The sequence below is a fragment of the Rattus norvegicus genome, chromosome 8 (assembly GCF_021556685.1).
Source record: "Rattus norvegicus strain SHRSP/BbbUtx chromosome 8, alternate assembly SHRSP_T2T, whole genome shotgun sequence".
In the NCBI taxonomy this organism is placed as follows: Eukaryota; Metazoa; Chordata; class Mammalia; order Rodentia; family Muridae; genus Rattus; species Rattus norvegicus.
This window is the reverse complement of record NC_141541.1, coordinates 67,424,566-67,446,504: the sequence shown is the minus strand read 5'-3', so window position 1 is coordinate 67,446,504 and position 21,939 is coordinate 67,424,566. Positions and strand designations below refer to the sequence as shown.

The window sequence follows — 21,939 nt, the reverse complement described above, 5'->3', positions numbered from 1 at the left end:
CTTCTGTGTTCTTGGTGACAGGGGTACTTTTCAAGAAGCATATATTGTATCCACATGACTCTAGGTGAGGGTCACTGATTTGGAAGTGACTCACTGAAGAGCATTAAGTACTGCTTTAAGGACACCCACTGCTGTGTGGATGCCAGGTCCTTTAACACGAATGACATGTTGACTCGGAAACTAAAGAGTTCTTGAGTGCAGGAAACGATATAAGCGGAAAGCACAGGTATTAAAGACTGGTCAGGAATCAGACCTCCATTCTTGTAAAATCCACTGAGATTGGTTACTTTGGATTCAGTAACACTGGGATATTATGTAAGAGAAACAAACATACATAATGCTACGTTTTACCTCCAGGAAAAAGGGAAGTGCTCCCAAGAACGCTTGCCAGAGGCCTGGCACCAATCTTAAGCAGCCTGGAAGGCTGGGCCTGAAAAGTCCCAGACAGAATTCAAGAGAGCTGAGCAAACATTTGTTGCCTTTCTTAGCTCTTGGTAATAAAGGGAAACTTTATTATAACATCTTCACTTTTAACCATGACGGCTCTCTCCTGCAGCCTCTTTCCCTGGTTTCGGACCAGTGCTTTCTGCAGATGGAAGCCCTATCTTTAATGCTGTTATACCTGTCACCCCCCACGGAGACAATGCCTCCCGTCAGCTCCCCACACGGAGACAATGCCTCCCGTCAGCACCCCACACGGAGACAATGCCTCCCGTCAGCTCCCCACACGGAGACAATGCCTCCCGTCAGCACCCCACACGGAGACAATGCCTCCCGTCAGCACCCCACACGGAGACAATGCCTCCCGTCAGCACCCCACACGGAGACAATGCCTCCCGTCAGCACCCCCCACGGAGACAATGCCTCCCGTCAGCACCCCACACGGAGACAATGCCTCCCGTCAGCACCCCCCACGGAGACAATGCCTCCCGTCAGCACCCCACACCGTCAGCACCCCCCACGGAGACAATGCCTCCCGTCAGCTCCCCCCACGGAGACAATGCCTCCCGTCAGCACCCCCCACGGAGACAATGCCTCCCGTCAGCACCCCCCACGGAGACAATGCCTCCCGTCAGCACCCCACACGGAGACAATGCCTCCCGTCAGCACCCCCCACGGAGACAATGCCTCCCGTCAGCACCCCACACCGTCAGCACCCCCCACGGAGACAATGCCTCCCGTCAGCTCCCCCCACGGAGACAATGCCTCCCGTCAGCACCCCCCACGGAGACAATGCCTCCCGTCAGCACCCCCCACGGAGACAATGCCTCCCGTCAGCTCCCCACACGGAGACAATGCCTCCCGTCAGCTCCCCACACGGAGACAATGCCTCCCGTCAGCTCCCCACACGGAGACAATGCCTCCCGTCAGCACCCCACACGGAGACAATGCCTCCCGTCAGCACCCCCCACGGAGACAATGCCTCCCGTCAGCTCCTTAGACCAGTGCGATGGAAAATCTTTGGAATGTGAACCCAAACAGGAGCCCGCTAATGGACAAGGACTTCTGGCAATCACACTGTGCACTACACATCTCTACCCATCCTCCCACCAGGACTCAGGACTCCTCCGCTCACATCCTCATCTTCCTTACCTGCCAGGTACTCTAAAATAAGGTGGAACTCATCCTCTTCCTGCAGTGACTCTGGCGGAACAAACACATTGTCATCAAGAAGTTCATGTAGCTTTGGGCCAATTGGACCACAAAGAAGAACCTAGAAACAATAAGTAACATCAAGTCAGTCTCCCAGGAGATCGGTTCTGAACTCACAGAATCCAGGCAGTAACCAGCAAGGTGTGTTTGAGCCAGTCTTATTCAGTTTAGCAAGCTATCAGAATCCAGGTGAATCTCTTGATTTGGAGTTTGTAGCACAGGAGCTCTTCATCACCAGACATAGGTCTCTAGAGTAGGACTACAATGTACCTAGTTTTGCAGAAAGACAAAGTCCTAGTTGTTCAGTATCCATGCAATTTCTGTAGCCTACACTCACAGAGTGAATGTGTCTCCCTCAAGGTTAGACACTAAAGGCCTAACCATGGTGTGACACTATTTTGAACTAGAGCCTTTATGGGGACAATGATTAAATAAGGTCTTAGACGATGGAACACAGTTAGTCACCCATAAGTCAACAAAAGTGCCCTTAACATCTCCATGAAACTTTCTTTTTGGACCTTCAGCCTCCAAAACGTTGAGAAAGTAATTTATTGTTTTAACACTGTTTATAGTATTTTATTATATGACAGTCAAGGCAGGCACACAGACACACACAAAGACACACACTCTAATATCAGGGGCAGGGTAGGCATATTTATTTCTTTTCCTGAGATGGTAGGCTAGCTGTGTAGTCTAGGCTGGCCTCAAACTCATCATCTGCCTGCCTCAGCCTCCTGGGTGGCTGGGATGGCAAGAATGTATACTATGTGAAGCTCCCATACAGTCTTTTTAAAAACTCCCTTGTATTCTGTGTAGGCAAAAAGACATGGGAGTGTTTGCTCAAAGCTGCCAAATAAAAAGACTTGTTCAGAATTTTTACAGTATAGGGAAAGAGGACCACTTCCTTCTACCCAATGTCACTGGTCAGTGAGTTAATCTGAGACTGCACACTCTCACTACGCTGGACTGTTATATAACCTCACAGCCTTTCAAGCTTGGGGAGCATGCTCTGCAGCTTTTCCAAACCCTTTGTCTTCAGTCCGAACCTGGATTCCTCCTGGCTGTTATCTCTAGAAGCCCCTTCCTATCCTGGCTGAACCACAGTCCAGTGAAGGTTCTGTCACACCCCTTAAGACCAAACTAACAGACTCAAAACGTCAGAGCATTTTGAAAAAAACCCCTAGAAACCATTAACTTTAGTTCAGATCAACACACCCCACTCAGTCACCTCACAGCCGTCTTCACTGACAAATGAGCGCTTTAGTTTATGCTGTTTTATACAGACTCGCTAGCTTCTGTGTGGAAGTACGCCTCGCTCTCTGCTCTCCACTCTGATATGAATTCCTGTCAGTTCTGAGAATTCTTGGTCCTGCCATTTTACTTCCTTCCCCTAATTCTTGCCTGGACTTTCACTTCTGAGATAGTGGGAACCACATGCCTAAAACAACAACAGAACAGGTCAAATCTAGGAAGTGACAATTCCAAGGCAGAGGACAACACTCCATATAAAGCACAAATGAGCCTACAAACACATCTCACCACAAAAAGGCTTCCAGATGCTCAAAATCTGGAAAAAGTTACGACTCACTAGCAGACCTGCATCAAAGGAAATGCTATTAATAAAAGGAAGTCCTTCGGGGGAACAGCACAAGAGGAGGTGGAAACATGGACTGAGAACATGAACAAAGAACAAGGAAAATGGGAACTCTAGAGACATAGCTGCTTAAAAGATAACGGTAAGGAAAGACACGAACAGCACAGTGGAAGACTTATAACGTGTGTAAAACAGGTAAGGCAGTATCAGTAAATCCTGAGATGGTTCTGCAGGTAAAAGCACTTGCCACCAAGCCTGATAACCTGAACCTGATGCCAGAGGTGTGGTAGAAAGAGAGACATGGCTCCCACAACTTGTCTGTCCCCTGATCTTCCTAAGTATCACTGTGTATGCTCCGGCACATGTACACTGACACACAAACACAAAATTAATATATAAAAATATATAAACTGGGCATGGTAGTGCATGCCTTTAATACTAACATTTCAGAGGCAGGGGAATCTGTACCATTAAAGGCCTCATTGGGGAAGATGAGCCTGGTCTACATAATGAGTTCTAGGACAGCCCAGGCTACACAGTGAGATCCTATCTCGAAACAAAATATATTTACATATTCTACAAAATATGGAAAAACTCATTTTTAAAAGGAGGTAATTATTAAAATCTAGTATATTTAAAATCCTTTGGCAGTCGGTCTACAGAATGTAGCATTAAGAGAGGAGGTTTTTGGGCTGGAGAGATGGCTCAGCAGTTAAGAGCACCTGACTACTCTTCCAGAGGTCCTGAGTTCAATTCCCAGCAACCACATGATGGCTCACAACCATCTGTGATGGGATCTGATGCCCTCTTCTGGTGTGTCTGAAGACAGCTACAGTGTACTTATATATAATAAATGAATAAATCTTTAAAAAAAAAAAAGAGAGGAGGTTTTCAACATTTGAAAGTTCTTAGAGGACGTATGTTGGAGAATGGGTGTGCCACTTGGGGCTGGAGAGAGGGCTCAGTGATTAAGAGCACTGGCTATTCTTCTTCCAGAAGGCTCTCTCAGTCCCCTGCATTCCCTATCATGAGATGCAAGCTCTCTTCCTAATGCATCTGCTCTCTGCTTCCAGCCCACCTCCTGTAAAGGTTTCTGAGGGTAATCTTGTGTCAGTTTCTTCCCAGGAATCTGCAGTTCTAGTCTCACTATTTCTAAGTCTTGGTTGTAATAAACTGTGAAATGCTGTTTTCCAGGGATACATTGTCATCGTCCCCTTGAATTCTAAGCAGCTGTGATCACCTAAACAAATACTGTGCCCATTAAAGGCCTCATTGGGAAGAGAGAGTCATAAGGCCCCAAACTCACAATGTTCTGTTCTCCCCCTCTCCAAGAGGCAGTTAATATTCACCAGGAGAAAGATGAGGTGTCTGTGTGTGTGTGTGTGTGTGTGTGTGTGTGTGTGTGTGTGTGTGTGTGTGCGCGCGCTTCCTTTTATCACCTCCATGTTACTATAATTAATTCCTCTTTCATACTCTTAAAATCAACACTAATTAAACTCATTGGTTCTGCATGCTAGATTTGAGTGAATTCCTTACTTTGGTCTGTGGTGGTGCCCTCTGTGCTGTGAACAGACATTTGTCTCCCTATTTATCACACAACTGTGATAAACTAAAGATAGTCAGTCTAAGGCTGGAGAGATGACAGGGTGGTTAGAAGCACTGTCTGCTCTTCCAGAGGACCTGGGTCCAATTCTCAGCACCCACATGGCAGCTATCAACCATCTGCAACTCCAGTTCCAGGAGAAATGATGCCCCCTTCTCACTTCTATGGGCACTGCGTATATGCGATGTAGAGACGTACATGCAAGCAAAACACCCATATACACTAGGAAAAAAAAAGTTCAATATAAACCTTAAAGAAACTGCTGAAGGGCTGGAGAGATGGCTCAGTGGTTAAGAGTACTGACTGAGTTCAAATTCCAGCAACCATGTGGTGGCTCACAACCATCTGTAATGAGATCAGATACCTTCTTCTTGTGTGTCTGAAGAAAACTACAGTGTACTTATTATAAAAATAAATAAGTAAATTAAAATCTTGTCTCCCTGAAATTACTTTTAAAAAAAAGGAAAGAAAGAAACTGCTGAAATAGCAAAACTAAAAATCATAGTCAGTGAGTCAAAGAAGGTAAAATTAAGTGGAACAAATATAAAACAAGAAGATTTAAAAGTAGGGCAAACAGAAACAAATGGCAAGATGTCCAATTTAAATCTAACTCAATATGCCAATAGCATTAAATGCAGATGACCTATATACCTCACTGTCTCAGTCACTATTCTATTGCTGTGAGGAGACACCATGACCAAAGCAACTCTTACAAAAGCAAGCATTTAACTGGGGGCTTATAGTTTTAGACTTAGTTGTTGTTCTCCTCTTCCTCCTCCTCCAAGGTGCTAGAGCAGTAGCTGAAAGCTTTACATCCTGATCCAAAGGCAGCAGAGGCAGAGAGACTGGGCCTAGTGTGGGCTTTTTAAAACCTCAAAGCCTGGGGTTGGGGATTTAGCTCAGTGGTAGAGCGCTTGCCTAGGAAGCGCAAGGCCCTGGGTTCGGTCCCCAGCTCCGAAAAAAAGAACAAAAAAAAAAAAAACAAAAAACCTCAAAGCCTACTCCCAGTGACACGCCTCCTCCAACAAGGCCACTATTGTTCCTACAAGGCCACACCTCCTAGTCTTTCCCAAATAGTTCCATTCCCTAGTAAGTAAGCACTTGCATTCATGAACCTATAGGGGTCATTTCATTCAAACCACCATATCCACCTAAAGGCAAAGATTATGAAACTGAATAAAAAAGCAAGTCCCACTATATAATATCTACAAAAACCATATTAAACATGAATATGCAAATAGGCTATAAACACAAGGATGGAAAAAGATATATACCACACTAATACACTGACTGGGCAAAGGTTGGAGAACAGTTAGAGATGACCCTGGCTCTATGCAATTTTAAGAATTGAGCATTAACACCAGAGTTAATAGTAGATGTTATTCAAAGCTGACTGAAGAGGAAATAGACCAAGACAGGAACTGGCAGGATAGCTCTACTTGTTCCTAAAATCTTAGACATAGACAGAACAACCCAGAAAAGAATATCTTATCGTCCTTTGCATTGTTCCAATGGCCACTCACCAAAGGACCATGTATATAAAAAAGGAAACCTGGCTTACCCAACAGTAGCAATAAGTAGCAAGATGGAGAAAGAAATTTATCCTGCTGGGCAAGTCACCAGGAATGCCAACAGAATGGGACAAAAATAGAAATTAGTTAAAGAATGACATGTAGAAAGCTCTCAAGTATTTAGGAATCAACCAGCACACTTCTATTAAAGGGTGCACCTTAAGAAATCAAAGAGATTGGACTGACCCAGGGCTCCAACTGCATATGTAGCAGAGAATAGCCTTGTTAGGGCACCAGGGGAAGGGGAAGCCCTTGGTCCTGCCAAGGTTAGACCCCCAGTGCAGGGGAATATGGGAGGGCAATAAGGGGGATGTATAGGGAGAATACCTGTATGGGGGAGGGGGAAGGGGGAGAATGGGGGCTTATGGACAGGAAACCAGGAAGGGGAATAGCATTTGAAATGTAAGTAAAGAAATATATCTAATAAAAAATTAAAAAGAAAAAGAGAAAAAAAAAGTAAAAAAAAAAAAATCAAAGAGATAACACAAACTTCTGAACCTAATAACAACAACCTTCCCATATTGAAAACCCAAGGCCCAGGACATGGTCAAATCTATAAATATTTGGGACGGTATAATAAATACCAAAATTTATATAGATTCTTTTTAGAAACTTGAAACGAGGCAGGCAGATGGCACAGCGGTTAGGGCACTTGTTGCCCAGCCTGACAGTCTAATTTGATCCCCAGGACCCACGTGGTAGGAGGAGATACCCAACTCTGAGGACTCATTCTCTGACTTCCAGAAGAGAGTCATGGCAGGAGTTACATGTGCATGCCCTGTGCAAGGATTAAAAACCCACCCAAAAAACGAAGCCAAATACGCAGACATGCAAGGAGGAGGAAATATATCTCAATTAATTCTACTACACAATGCCATTAGTATACTCATAGCAAAATAAGACACTGCAAGAAAAAAACAGAAATCACTATCTTCCCACAGAAACTGATGTAAACATTTTAAACAAAATTTCAGTAAATGGAATCCAACTTACAAAAAAGTAATAATAAACGCATAGTTTATCCCAGGGATGCAAAGTTGGTTTAACATAAAATGAGGCTGGTGGTGTAGGTTAGTAACATGTGCTTCTCCTGCATGCAATGGCCCAATAACATATTAAAAAGGAGAAGCAGCAGCAGCAGCAGCAGCCCCAGGCATGGCAGTGCATGCCTTAATCCCAACACTCAGGAGGCAGAGGTAGTAGATCTTTGAGTTCAAGCCTGGTCTACAGAGTAAGTTCCAGGACAGTCAGGGCTACAGAGAAGCCCTACTACAAAAAATAAATGAATGAATAATTGAGTGATTGTTTAAACGAACATCCGTGTTTAAGAAAAGGCAAACGAACATTTTTTAAAAGAGGAACGTGCTGGAGATGGCTCAGTGGCTAAGAGCCCTGGTTGCACATGTACATTTGATGCACATACACAAACGTGCGTACACACACACACACACACACACACACACACACACACACACACACACGGGGGTGGGGGACGGACAGACAGACAGAGACTGACTTTTTGCAGTGCTAAAAGGTCACACCATGGCTTTGCATATGCTGGGTAAGCACTGCACCAAGGAGCTAGATCCCTAGTCCCCACAAATGTCCTTGTTAAAGGCACTCTCTCTTCTGCCACCTGACTTCACTCCCACCATTGCACTGACTTGGCCTTTCCTAGACTCTCCAGGACTACTAAGAAACAGAGTACAGTTCTAAAGCTAGACTTACATGGATTCAAATCATAGGTCTAGGTAACACTAGGCAATGTAACCTTGAGCTGTTTAGACTTCTGTGCACCTCACTTTTCTATGTCCAAGGGGGATAATAAAAGGAGGACTTCCCTTGCAGGCAGTGTGAGGATCAAATGACTGTGTGTGTGTGTGTGTGTGTGTGTGTGTGTGTGTGTGTGTGTGTGTGTGTGTGTGTGTGTGTGTAAAACACTTCAAACAATGCCCGACTAAGTAAGAACTATGTATGTGTTTCTTATCACCACCTTTGTAGAATCTAGTTCTTAATTTTGGTAGTTCTTGGAAACAGTCCATATTGGGCAAGTTAAGCTGAATTCCTGAGAGAACAGTATAGGCAGGTAGTCACTCCAAAGTGTAGTGTTTGAGTTGCAGCTCTGGCAAGCTGCCTATGGAATCTGAGCTCGGGACTGTATGAGTGTGAATGTCTCTAGGTCTTCATTTTCTTGTGTAGAAAGCAAAGGCAGCCCCAGCGGCAGCGAATGATAGCCTTACAGGACTGAAGGATCGGTCTACTTGGTAAACACCCAAAGCATTAGTTACTGCTACCATTCCAACACAACACTGCCTTCTGAACAGATGCCCAGGTGACCCACAGACTGATTAAGGAACCAAGACCTACTCTTGCTCTTAACATTAAGAAAACACAAGTTAAATTTGTGTTTTAATATTAACACGTTAAAATTGTGTTAAAATGTTAACACAATGTTTTAATTTGAAAATGAGACTTACCTTTAAGTCTGGGTTGGCAGCAAACTTCTGTCCAATTAAAGCGGCATTTCCTCCTACATAGTGCTGTAAGACAGTACAAGGTTACTGGCATTGGAACAAGTGTATGACCTGAGTTTAATCATTTCTAAGGTTAAAACATAGCCCATTTCTACCCCAACGTTTTTTCCTTTTCTTGAGATTTATTTTTATTTTGTTTATGGGTGTCTTGCCTGTGTATGTCTGTGCATCCCATGTTTGCAGTACTTGAGGAAGCCAGAAGAGGGCACTAGATCCCCTGGAACTGTGAGCCCCCATACGGTGCTGGGAACTAAACCCTGGTCCTCAGAAAGAGGTGTCAGTGCTCTGACCTCTGAGCCATCTGAAGCCTCCCACTAACACATTTTGATTTTTCTTTTTTCCTGGCTTTTTGAGACAGAGTTTCATGTAGCTCAGACTGGCCTCAAGCTCACTATGTAGCTGAGGATGGCCCTGAACTTATGATCCTCCTGTCTCTGCTTCCCATGGGCAGAGATCACAGGTGTCTACCACCAGGCTAGCTCCATCAAAATGTTTTGAGGAGACTTGACAACAAAGGGCACAAATGAGGTTAAAAAAAACTGTGGAGCAAGTGGACCATGCTACCAGACAGAAGAACTGGTAAGGCTGAGGGAGCTCGGAAGTGAGGACAGGAGTGGAATCACTCCCTGCCCATGTCTACCTGCTCTGGAACCACCACACTCCAAGGAGGACCAGGGCAATCAGTCATGTAGCATAAAAACCTAGAGTTCTCTATGCTAATGAGGTACCTAGCTAGGCCCCAAGCATTCAGCCAATGAGCTTCCCTTCCTGGCCATTCCTTCCAGCAAAATGTATTTAATCCCTTCACCCAGAGGTGTATGCATGCATTCACATCTGCCATCAAATAAAGCAGTTTGAACAAGCAAGGTCTGTCTTTTCGTCATGGGGGATGTGAGGGGGAGGGTGTGGTTTCAGGCCTTCTTTGTAAAGAGCTTCACCTAAATCTGGAGAACGCCTTCTCTCCATATTCTCAGCACTCATTTAGAATCTAAACAGGTTCCACCTCTGTCCTTCCCCTTTCTGCCTGGCAAGTGGGCGCCTTTAGTGGAAGTGTGGACCAAGGACCCTGTTCCCAACTCCCATTGATAGGTTGGTAGCGCCCTGGTACACAGGAGACCAGGAACTGCAGCAAATATCCCAGACTGCTGTTTCCTACCCCCAGAAAACACAGGCTGAGGACGTCCCCCCACCCCCCATTATGGATTTCATTCTGCCTCTCCTGAGCGGCAAGCTGGCAGCACTCAGGGCACCCCAGCAGTGAGGCAGATGTGCAGCCTGGCAAAACAGAAACAAAACCAGGCTTGGTGGTCCAAACCTTTAATCCAAGCACTCAGGAAGCAGAAGCAGGCTTATTTATATGAGTTCAAGGTGAGCCTTTTTTACAAAGCAAACTCCAGGACTGCCAGAGCTACATAGAGATCTCATCTCAGAGCAAAACCAAAAGAACCCAGAAACACAAGGAATAATTAGGAAAGGTGGAGAGAATAAATATGAAAATTAGTATGATTGTCTGAATTAGATAAAATTTGGCCCTGAGCGTCTAGGTAGCTAAAACAGATAACAAAACCCACAAAAAGTATGGCTCGACCACACATTATGATTCCTTAAAAGAGCAGATGACTATGCCATTCTCCTCCTCCATACCATTCCATACATGAACACATTCTCTTCTAGGGGTTGGGGTTTGAACCTAGGCCCTGGGAATGCTAGGGGAGTGCTTTTAGCTGTATCCCCAGTCCTAAAATGCAACTAGGTATTTTCTATTGTTTAATTTGTTTATTCCTCTGCCTGTTGAGTGCTGGGATCAGGAGCATGCATCATCCTTCTGGGCTCTAAAGTGTAACTTATTTTTGTGGGGTTTGGGAATAGGGAAGTGGTTGACACAGGGTTTTGCTATGTAACTTAGGTTGGCTTGAAACTCATAGCAGGGCTGGAGAGATGGCTCAGTGGTTAAAAGCACTGACTGCTCTTCCACAGGTCCTGAGTTCGATTCCCAGCACCCACATGGTGGCTTACAACCATCTGTAATGGGGCTCAATGCCCTCTTCTGGTGTGTCTGATGACAATGACAGTGTACTCACATACATCCATACACACACACACACACACACACACACACAGAGTAAGGAAACAAATAAATTCATAGAAATCCTCCTGCATTGCATCCTAAAGTGCTGAGATTACAGGCACGAATCAACATACCTGATTACAGTAATCATAATCAACTTATAATATAACTTTAAAAATACGTATTTTATTTAACTCAATGTCCAGAATACAGGTAACCTTTATTTTGTTTGATTCCAATATACATGCATAAATTCCAGCTATAAGCATTTAATTAAATGATATTAGTTTCTCCAACAATCCAGCTTAATTTCAGCTTCTACGGTAAGTGTAAATAATTGCATAAAGTACAAACTTTACTTTTAGATTTTTCAGTTTACAAGTTACCTTAGCAACAAAAGGTGTGCATTAGCAATAATGAATCTCATCATCTCTTTGTATTCTACACATCTGTTACTCACTTTAGGAATGGACTGCAAAGCACGTTGCTATGCTGCCTCTGTTTCTCATTGTTAAATCCATGTGAGATTTACAACAAGGAACGATCTGAAGGAGGATGTGTAATAAAGGACAAAAAGTGACAGTGTCTGAAATGAATACAGGTGTGACTAGCATTACAGAGGGCTGACACTGACACCGTTCATGAGGGTGTAAGAGGGTGTTTAGAGCCTTTCTGCTTTCAGTCCACGCTTTCTCTCCCATCTATACTCTGCCATGTCCTGACCTTTCACCCTTGCTTGCACCTCTCCAAGTGAGCCTTCTTCTGTTCTCTGGGCCTTTGACTAGGACACCTCCCCTTCTGTATTAGGTATGGCTCTGAATCCTTTCCAACAGTGTATGACACTGTCCCTGCTCCCTTTCCCCATTGACATCTTAGCCTCCAAAATGGTTTTCCCGAGACAGAATTATAGATCTCTTCCCATCTAACCTGAGCAGCCTCTAATACATCTCCAACTCTTGGGTGATAAACATCTGAGGCACAAACAGCTCCTCAGGGAGTGATCACTTTGTTCTTAGAATATGCCTACATAAATGTTTGTTGCTGAGTTTTGAGAAAGGATGAACTCAACACACTGATGTCTTTGGAAATACCCTGGGAGTAAACACTCGAGGACAAAGACCTTCACATAGGGCAACTGCTGCTCTCCCCGTGCTGCAGCTCTCATCTAGAAGGCAGACAATTCCATCTGGTACTCATGTTGCTAAGCATGGATCTGGGTGCCTTGGAAACCCGAGCAACAGCCAGTCCAGTTGCTGCTCTATTCTGAAGCTAAGAAGCCTGAGAAGCTCCCCTGAGCAACACTCCACCTTTCTGTCTGTCTCTCTGTCTATGCTCAGCTCAGGGAGTGGAGGGAGGGGCACTATTAGAAGGTGTGGCCTTGTTGGAGTAGGTGTGTCACTGTGAGTGTGGGCTTTAAGACCCTTAACCTAGCTGTCTGGAAGTCAGTATTCTGCTTGCAGCCTTCAGATGAAGATGTAGAACTCTCAGCTCCTCCTGCACCATGCCTGCCTGGATGCTGCCATGCCCTTGTCTTGATGGTAATGAACTGAACCTCTGAACCTGTAAGCCAGCCCCAATTAAATGTTGTCCTTTACAAGACTTGCCTTGGTCATGCTGTCTGCTCACAGCAGTAAAACCCTAAGACACCATCCTTAACCCATGCAAAGACTGAACAACTTATTCTAGATGCTGGCTGCCACTCTCATCCCACGCTCTGGGCCAATCAATCTCTTGTTTAGACAGGACAGGGTTAGCTTTCTTCATAAAAATTTAGAGCTTTCTGTGATATGTAGCTTACATTTGGCCTACATGTCAGATTTATTGTTTTTCTTAACTAGAATGGATACAGGATTTTACTATGAAATCTGGGGAAAATGTTAGGATGTGTACAAAATGGACACTTGGTTTTCATAGGATGGTTTATCTGTTGGTTGTCTGGCAACCAGTCTTACAAATGATGGTAATATAAAACAGTATCAAACTGAGGCATCAGTAGAAACTGAGCAAAACAGTTTTACAATGTTTAGAAAAATTTGGACCACCAAAAAAGCAAAATTAATTTTCTGTAGGACTCCCCCCACCCCCTCATCAAAGCAGAAGACACACAAAGCAAACATTTAAATACCAAGCTCATACAGACTGGTAGACTTACTATACCACAACTAAGGTCCTCTCCTGAGAGGAGTCTTGCTACTAAGCTTAGCTGTCAGGATGACAAATTACTGTCCCCTTTAGAAACTTGACTGGCTAATATCTGGCCCATTTCTAATGGTCAAGCTGACTATTTCAAAAGACAAAAGAGATTTAGCTCTCAAAAGTCATCCAAAAAAAAAAAAAAAGTGGTCACCAAGGTTTGCCTGTGGCTGTGACCAATTAAAAATGTACTAACAACTTCCTAGTTTGTAGGGGCTGGTCTGGTGCTATGTACTCAGATGCTAAATACTGGCCCCCAAGATCTGGTTGCCCCCGTGCCCCAAGATCCTCACATACAAATATGCTGTGTAACCTTGCTCCCCAAGTTAACTGGCTAAAGTCTGTGATTGGGAGGTAGGTAGAAGTAATCCGGATTTCAGTTACCTGGTTGCGGGGGGGAAGTGGTTTGCAGGTAAAGAAAGGAGACAGAGAGGAGGAAGCCCCCATGAGAGGAGAGGAACTGTGAGCACGTGGCCAGGAGAAACAGCTAGTAACAAGGGATATATGGCTAGGGTGTAAGTTAGCATAGCTCCAAAACCAGTTCAATCTAGGCTTACAGCTTGTAAATAAAATACCGGTTTGTGTGTCTTTTATATGAGCTAGTGAGAATTCTTCATTCCTTTTACACTAGCTACAACTACAGGCTCTAAGTTATGTAAGACCTTTCTTTTGTATAAAAGGAAGGTCCTACATAAAGAGGAGGAATTACCTGGGGTCTAACAGTGCTGAGATAAGAGAAATTGGAACCAGACCTCATCCCCAGGTGAGGACATGCATGCTGGTGAGATGGGAGAGCTAAGGTTGTATCTCCAACTCTAGTACTGACCTTTCTACCACATGCTGTGGGTCTACCATGCAGGATCCAGGATTTTGTTTATAATTACAGGTGAGCTAGGAACCACTGAAGTTCCTCTGTCTCTACTATGTTTTGCTCTATAAACAAGTGGCTCTCAAAACAAGGTTTTCAACCTAATAGTGTTAAACCAAGAAACTTGCTTGAAAGGTAAACTCTATGTTTCTACAGACTGAACAGGAACTTAGAGCAGCAACAGAATTTCTTTAGCAGCTCCCCATTCCCCCCCTGACCCCCGCCGTTCTTCTATGCAAGAGATTGCAACCAGGATGATTTTGCTGCCCTCCTCTTCCCCATAGGAAACACAGGAGAGGGAGATGTTTTGGCCATCACAAGTGGGGAACAGAGCCTTGCACTAGGTGACCCAAAGCAAAAGACTGCTAACAACTGTATAGCACATAGGACAGCCTTTCTTACAGAGCATTACCCACTCTAAACAGTCAGTAACCTCTACCCCTTGAAACACCCTGATCTGGACAAACAAAACAGAGGTGAAGACACTCCCAGCTCCCTTTCCCACAGGGCTTTAGATCTAGATCTCTGTGGGTTTACCTTTTTTCTCTAACTTAGGTAGGACTCAGCCATATTAAGATTACTGCAAACAGCCTGGCATGTTGGCCAAGCAGAGGCAGATGGATCTCTGTGAGTTTGAGGCCAGCCTGGTCTACAAAGCAAGCTCTAGGACAGCCAGAGCTATTATACAGAGAAACTCTGTCTCAAAAATAAAACCAAAACCAAACTAAACCAAACCAAACAAATTACTGTTAATAGATACTTAAACCATGCTTCCGACCTTTAGTCTCGTAACAAAAGGTGAGGGGGTTCTGGGAGGGTGACCAATAGGGTGACCCAGAATAGAAATCTAAGTAAAAATAGTAAAATTAATGACAGCCCAACACAAAATTTTACAAAAAGGACAAGCCCCATAGAATTGGATCACTATCTCACCCTACACTGGAAGAGAAAGCTACTTCTAAGAACCCTGTAAAATGGCTCTTCTCCACCCACCCACCCACTGCACTCTCAACATAGCTTTATCACTGCTGAGTGGGACAGACCTGGGCTCCTGGGAACTCAGATGCAGCCTGGGCAATGTCATGAAAGGTCTCTCTATCACTGAAGAAGCGTTCAGCAGCAGCTCCCTTCCCCATGAAGTGGACAAAGGCTTCTTCCAGATCACTTCTTGAGTGTAGAACAGCATGGTCTCTTCCACTCCCAGGACTTAGGCCGAGTGCCTGCAGGAGCTTCACGCCAGAGATGACCACATCCACACAGGCATTGACTCTGGAGGAACAGGAAAGATGAAAGGGAACTGAAAATACAGGGGTAGCTACCAACTTCGGTTTTAGCTACAGACCAGCTTGGAAGAACTGCGTTCACACAGCAAATAGCTGTGTCGTTAGTTTGATACCAGAGCAATAAAGCAAACATCATGTAGCTAAAGAATAATTTTAACTGAACTACATAATTTTATCTGAACTCCTTTCAAGAGTCCAGCAAACTTTTATTGCCAGTTACAAATTAAGAAGGCTTGGCATTCAGAATAACAATATCAAAGTAACAAAAATTAATTTATGAAAAGATGCTGGTAGAGTTATGCTGTTTGCATGCAAGTCACTTTAATTTCTGAATCTTAGTTTCCTTGTCTAGAAAAAAGTAATGATACAAGTTAACTTACAGTAAAGAGTTAATACATTAAGAAACAAAATAAAGTTCTTGTCAAAAGACATTTTCCCTCCGAAAACAAGAAAGGACATTGGTCAGAATGAGCTGACTACTGAACACTCCGAGCTGAAGTTGCATCTTGGAACTGAGTGTGGCTTTGAAGATTTGGGCATGCTTGTGTGGCTTTGTAGTGACTCCATACTGGACAGGCGTTCACAGAACCAGTCTGTGCACTCCAAAGGGCTGGTGAGAAACAAGTACAGCATCACCTGCTTGGTGGTATGAAGTTATAAAGTCTCATCAACTTAGCAAGACCTTGTTTCAGAATGAAAAGACACTGGATGTGTTGGTACACGTATACACACAGACACACAGACACACAGACACACCCCTAAAACTTACAGAAGAAATGTTAGTGCCATCTACTTATGGGAAGATACCATGTGTACTTGTCACATCCTGTCATCAGTGAGGGACTCTTCCTCTGAACCTAACAGCAACATCAACATCAACAAGCCCACTGCTTAAGTTTCATGGCGAAGAGGAAATGGAAGGAAAGAAGCTAACAGAGTACAAATCATGCTCACTTGATAGGGGAGTAGAATTTCAAAACGTGTAAATGGCTGTGTAATACATAATATGGAGAAAACACACATGAACAATCAGGGACCAAACAGGTCAAAGATGCCAAACGTCTTCCTAAGGAGGTCGGAAATGCACTGGAAGCCCGAGCTTCCTGGTCTGTTTGCAGAGACTCAGGTGGAAGCAGAGTTCTTCCTCCTAACCTGAAGCACCTCAAAGATGAGGACACTTTCTCACCACTCACCCCCTTGCATCCTCTTGTGAAATGTTTCCTAAGGTTCCTTTTACCATTAACACTCTCTCTTCCTCACACATTACAAGGACTAACCATAACTACAAGCTATCTAGCTGAAAAGAATTAAGGGTGGGGGAAGCTCTGGCCTGGACGGTGTCTCTTTCTGAGTTAGGAAGGTTCTTCAGATAAGGAACACAAAGTTAGAAACAATCGAGATCAGTAATTAGTAACCAGTCATCACTGCTCCAGCTGAGAAAAGCTACAGTAGAGATTCATGTTTCAGAACGGAGCAACTTAATTCAGAGCTAGATTTATCTGATATTAAATTCCGAGTAGGGGCACATAATGCAAAGCTGTGGGTGAAAGAATCATGTCTTAGGACACAACATGAATGGTGATCTAGAGTGGAGAATTCGGAGGAAGGGAGCAGAGCTCAGAGCAGACAGATTCGGAGTGAACGTGAAGGGCTTCATTTTATCCTATAAGCAGTAGGGACCAGGCCCCACCTCAGAAGCAGGGAGGAGTTACACTCCTAGCAAGTCAAGGCATGTTCCACTTAAGTACTGACATCTTAAAACATGCAGCCCAGTTCTAACTCCAGCCTCATTCTCAGAAGCCATTTCATCTGAAATCCACAAGAACATGTAGTCCCATCCACTCAAGTCTAGCTTATCTGCCTTCACCATCTGCTCCTCTGTCCCTTACTATGTCACTGGGTGTGACCATGAATGCAGAGGTGGCAAAGACCAGTCTTACACTGTACTTCTAACATCCATGGCTGTGTGAGCATGGGGAAGCAGTATTTCTGAGATATTTAATCATCTGTGGTGCTGGTAATACTTGGAACCATCTGCCTCATGAAGTTGCTCCTCCTCGTATGGAGGGCCTGCTTCCCTTAACTGCCAACTTACCCTCCAGTTCCACTGACAATGGTTTGGGTTCTTTCCTCCCTTTACTGGAGCCCTACAATGTCCTCTTTACCAGGGCCATGGTGTCCAGACACAGCTTGCCTTACTGATTACACTAAATTTTGTGTTTTGAGTGAGAAATTTATCAGTGTGTCAAACTATAATCCATTCCCACTCCAAAATTAAATTCTGGTACATTTGCTCCCCCCACATCCCCAATGCCTTTACACTTCAAAAGGTGCTAAGCAGTTAAAACAGGTTAAAATGGCTGCTCAAAGAGCTACTTTCCATTCCCATCAGAAATTCTCAACAAGAAACCTAGTGGCATTTGCCTGTTTATAAACCTTCACAGCTCTTTGCCATTACTTTGAATCAAAAGACCTTCGGATTGGGGTTGGGGATTTAGCTCAGTGGTAGAGCGCTTGCTAGGCAACCCAAGGCCCTGGGTTCAGTCCCCAGCTCCGGAAAAAAAAAAAAAAAAGACCTTCGGAGATCCCCTTCTCAGCAATCTCTTTCTCTATATCTTGCTAATGTAGTCCACGATGGCCCCAGTCGTACAATCTTCCAGTGAAGAGAGAATAACATGTATTGTCAGTAAAAAGGGTAGACTAGAAGGTGGGACATTGGTAGGGAGAAAGGGCTTTTGGGATGGAGCCAGGTGGGTGTATTTGCCAAAGAACATGGAGGACAGAATCGTGAGAGCTGAAGACAGGTAACTAACCAGGTGGTAGAACTTAAGATTAGAATGGGATATTAATTTATGTGTTGGTTGGAGGACAAACCAAAGCTTATGGCCAAGCTGTTCATAAGTACGAGTCTCAGAGTCGTTATTGTGGAGCGTGGGGCCAGGAGGAAAACCACCAACATTTACACTCCTGCCTCAACTCCCAGAGCTGTAATCACAGGTGTGCACCACACCTGACTCTGCATCGTTTCTTTACCCTGGACTCTTGCCAGACGGTAAACCTCCCATACTCAGTTCTTCAGTACATGTATCTGGTCTCTTGCCTTGACCTGAAGAAACCTTTTTGTTCCCTCTAGTTCTACAAGTTAACTATGGACTATATTTTCTATGGTGGTCTCAACAAGATGTCCCATCTACATGGTCTAGTTATCATGTAATTTTGATATTCCTTCCACCGAGGAGTGAGTGCCCTCCCATTAAAACCTGGTAAACTAGACTCTGGGAAATCTGATCCTATGGTTAAATCATAAAACAGTAAGCTACCTGTCTGTTCCTCTTTGGACATTCTCCTTGCCTAGTCTCCCTGCTGTGAGAAATGGAACAACTAGCAGATGGCTCCTGTAGGTGGAAGACCTCAGTGGAAGTTCTAGCCTTGACTGATCTTAATGATAAATCTAGTCCCAGCCACCATCCTATTATATAGAACTCCAAGGTACAACTGCTTAGACGAACCCAATCATAACTCAGACTAATAAAGATCATGAGCTATGGCTGTTTTGAATTACTCCATTTTGCGGTGATTTATTATTATATAACAGAAAATGGAACATCTTCTTAGAGCTTTCTCTACTACCCCGTCCTGGGAGGAATTAGTAATTCTTTGGAATAGCTGGAGTGCCTTGCTCTTATTGGCAGCTGAACACAGACAGCACTTTTCACAACTGTTATGGACAATTTCTCTCCCCTACCTCACCTCAAATTGTTGTATGGAAATCCTGTGGTCTGAATGAGAATGCTCCCTATCAGTTCATAAGTTTAAATGTTTTGTACCCAGTTGGTGGAACTGTTTGTGAAGGGTAGGTGTGGCCTTGTAAGAAGTTCACCACTGGGGGTGGGCTTTGAGGTCTCGAAAGCCTATGCCCTTGCCAGGTAGCTATTTTCCTCCGGCTTGTGAATAAGGATATAAACTCTCACCTACTGCTACAGCACCTGCCTGCCTGCTGCCACGCTCCCTGTCATGATGGTCATGGACTCATCCTCCGGAACTGTAAGCCCCCATAAACGCTTTCTTCTACAGCTTGCTTTGGTTGTAGAGCTTTGTTATGGCAACAGAAAAGTAACCGAGACAAACCCCAGTCCTCCGTGACTGTATTTGGTTTTAGGGTCTTTCAGGAAGCGACTAAGGTTAAATGGGTGTTGGGGGTGGGCCCTAATCCAACAGGAATGGTGTCCATATAAGAGGAGGAGACATCACTCTGGAGAACTATACAGTAAAAGGCATGTGAGAACACCTGTAGCTGCCTAGCTGCAAGGTAGGAAGAAAGGCATCCCCAGAAATCAGCTTCCTTAGAAACCACTCTGGCACCTTGATTTGGGACTCAGGCTCAGTCACCAGAAAGTCTGTCATTTTAAGCAACTAGTGCGAGTTATTCTGTTCTAGCAGCCCAAGCTGCTTCCAGCAGCACAGACCTGGCTTCCTCCATACATACATACACCCTCAGAGCCCAGCACATATGTGACATAGCTCAAAGAAAGATGATCAAGAGCCCGATAAAGCCATGCCTTTAATCCCAGCACTAGGGAGGCAGAAGCAGGTGGATCTCTGAGTTTGAGGCCAGCCTGGTCTATAGCATGAGTTCCAGGAGAGCCTGGACTACATAGAGAAACTCTGTCTAGAAGAAAAGTAAGTATATAAAAATAATTTTAAAATAAAACAAAATTAAGATTAAAAAAAAAAAAGAAACAAAATTAGACAATAAGGGCTAGAGATGGCTCAGCAGTTAAGAACAGGGGCTGCTATTCCAGAGGACAGAGTTCATTTCCTAGCACAAGTTTGGGTAACTCACAACCACATGTAACTTGGCTCTAGGGGATCCAAGACTCTTTTCTGGCCTCCAAGGGGACCTGCGTTTACGTGAACACACCCACTCCCACACAAATAAAGTTTAAAAATTCTAAATCTTAAAATAAGACTTTGATAATGAAGGCTAGAGAAATGGTGCTATGGTTAAGAGCAGGTCCTCCTGAAGAGGACCCAGGTTTGAATCCCAGCACCCCTGTAGCACCTCACAATTGTCCACAATTGCAGTTCCAGGGAGGAGGGGGGTCTTTACAGGTACTGCATGGAAAAAACACATACACGAAGAAGAGGGGGGTTGGAGGAAGAGAAGGAAGAAAAGAGGAGGAGAATCTGATATGAGGTAGGCAAAGAGACTGAACTTTAAAGAGTTAAGAGATACACAATGCATAGGTTTGTATTGTGTTTGAATATAAGCTAACATAATATATTGGGTAAATATGATTATTTCATTGACTCAGGTCAACTTTGCTTTACTCCACCTAGCTACAACATTCGAACAAAAAAGAATATCTGACTGGTGTGTTTTTGCACAGGCCTCTTGTGCATGTAACACCAGCATATGAAGCAGGGGCAGGCAGATCTAAGCTTGAGGCCATTCTTGATCTCCTTATGTTCCAGACCAGCCAAGGAGGCTGTAGTTCAAAAAAAGAAACAGCAACAATAACATAAAAACCAAACGAAAACAACCCACCAAAAAAACCAACCAACCAACTCCAACCTAAAGAAAAACATCACAAAAAATTTTGCTGATGCATGGTGTCCTTGACAAGAAAATCAAGCCTAACTGAAAGAGGGACTGAGGTTAGTGTAAAAAAATAACTACATTTCTGTGAGTTTCACAAAGAAAGGAGTATTTGTGATTTGAGAGAGCCTTAAAAATATGAACCACCACTTAGTATGGGGAAGAAAATAGTTTCGAGAAGGGCGTGCTAAACTCGAAAAGCGCAGAGAGCTGATAATGAAACCTTAACAAAAAAAAATGTTGAATTTGAAAAGGCGTAGTTTTTGTAGAGTTGTCTTCAGACTGGATGACGTAAAGAAATAAAGTCAACAGCTAGAGACAGAAACATTCAGCTTTAAGTACATTAGGAAGGGTACTAGAAAAATAGGAAAGCCCAAACGTCGTGACCACCTGAGAACAGTTGGCAGTAAGGGCTGAAAGACAGGACAACGGAGAAACCTCAAAAAATACAACTGACAGGTTGAGTTGTATTTAAGAGGCTATGAGAGCTGATTGGTTTTACACCGACAAGAGAAGAGCAGGGCGAGTCGAGAGTAAATATGCTGACTATCCCTGCAGCGATGACGAAAAAGGTTCGTCTCACACGTCCGACACTTTCCGCCAAGAGGGCAACCCGGACACCACCGAGTCCCGGGCGGACCCCGGAGCGCGCCCACTTCCCGGGGAGGCCCAGAGCCACAGACAGGCCCCGCAGGCACTCACCCCACAGCCACGCGGCGCCAGCGCCGGGCGGGCTGCACGATGAGGGCATCCCAAGCGGCCGCCAGCCGGCTCTCTGGGGACAGAGATCCCGGGGGCACTGGCGCGGGCCCCAGCCTCAGCGAGCTCCAGAGCGAGCGTAGCGCTGTGCCCGGCAGCTCCGGCTCCAGCAGAAACACGCAGCCCACGGCCAGCGCCAGGAAGCCGGCGCACGCAGAGCCGCGCCACAGCGCCATGTGGACACACTGCCGCACTGGAGACTACGAGATCCTTT

The 21,939-nt window shown here is 44.5% G+C and overlaps 1 protein-coding gene across 2 annotated transcripts in view; it reads right to left on the bottom strand.

Annotated features, from left to right (window-relative positions):
• Window positions 1–21,939, bottom strand: part of Adpgk (ADP-dependent glucokinase) — a 27,440-nt gene extending 5,501 nt beyond the window's left edge. The window contains 4 exon segments of one of the 2 annotated variants that reach the window (NM_001100723.1): window positions 1,594–1,714; window positions 8,899–8,961; window positions 15,128–15,353; window positions 21,669–21,939. In NM_001100723.1, coding sequence (NP_001094193.1) covers window positions 1,594–1,714; window positions 8,899–8,961; window positions 15,128–15,353; window positions 21,669–21,901 — 643 coding nt within the window. In that variant the 5' untranslated portion in view covers window positions 21,902–21,939. 2 annotated transcript variants of the gene reach the window in all.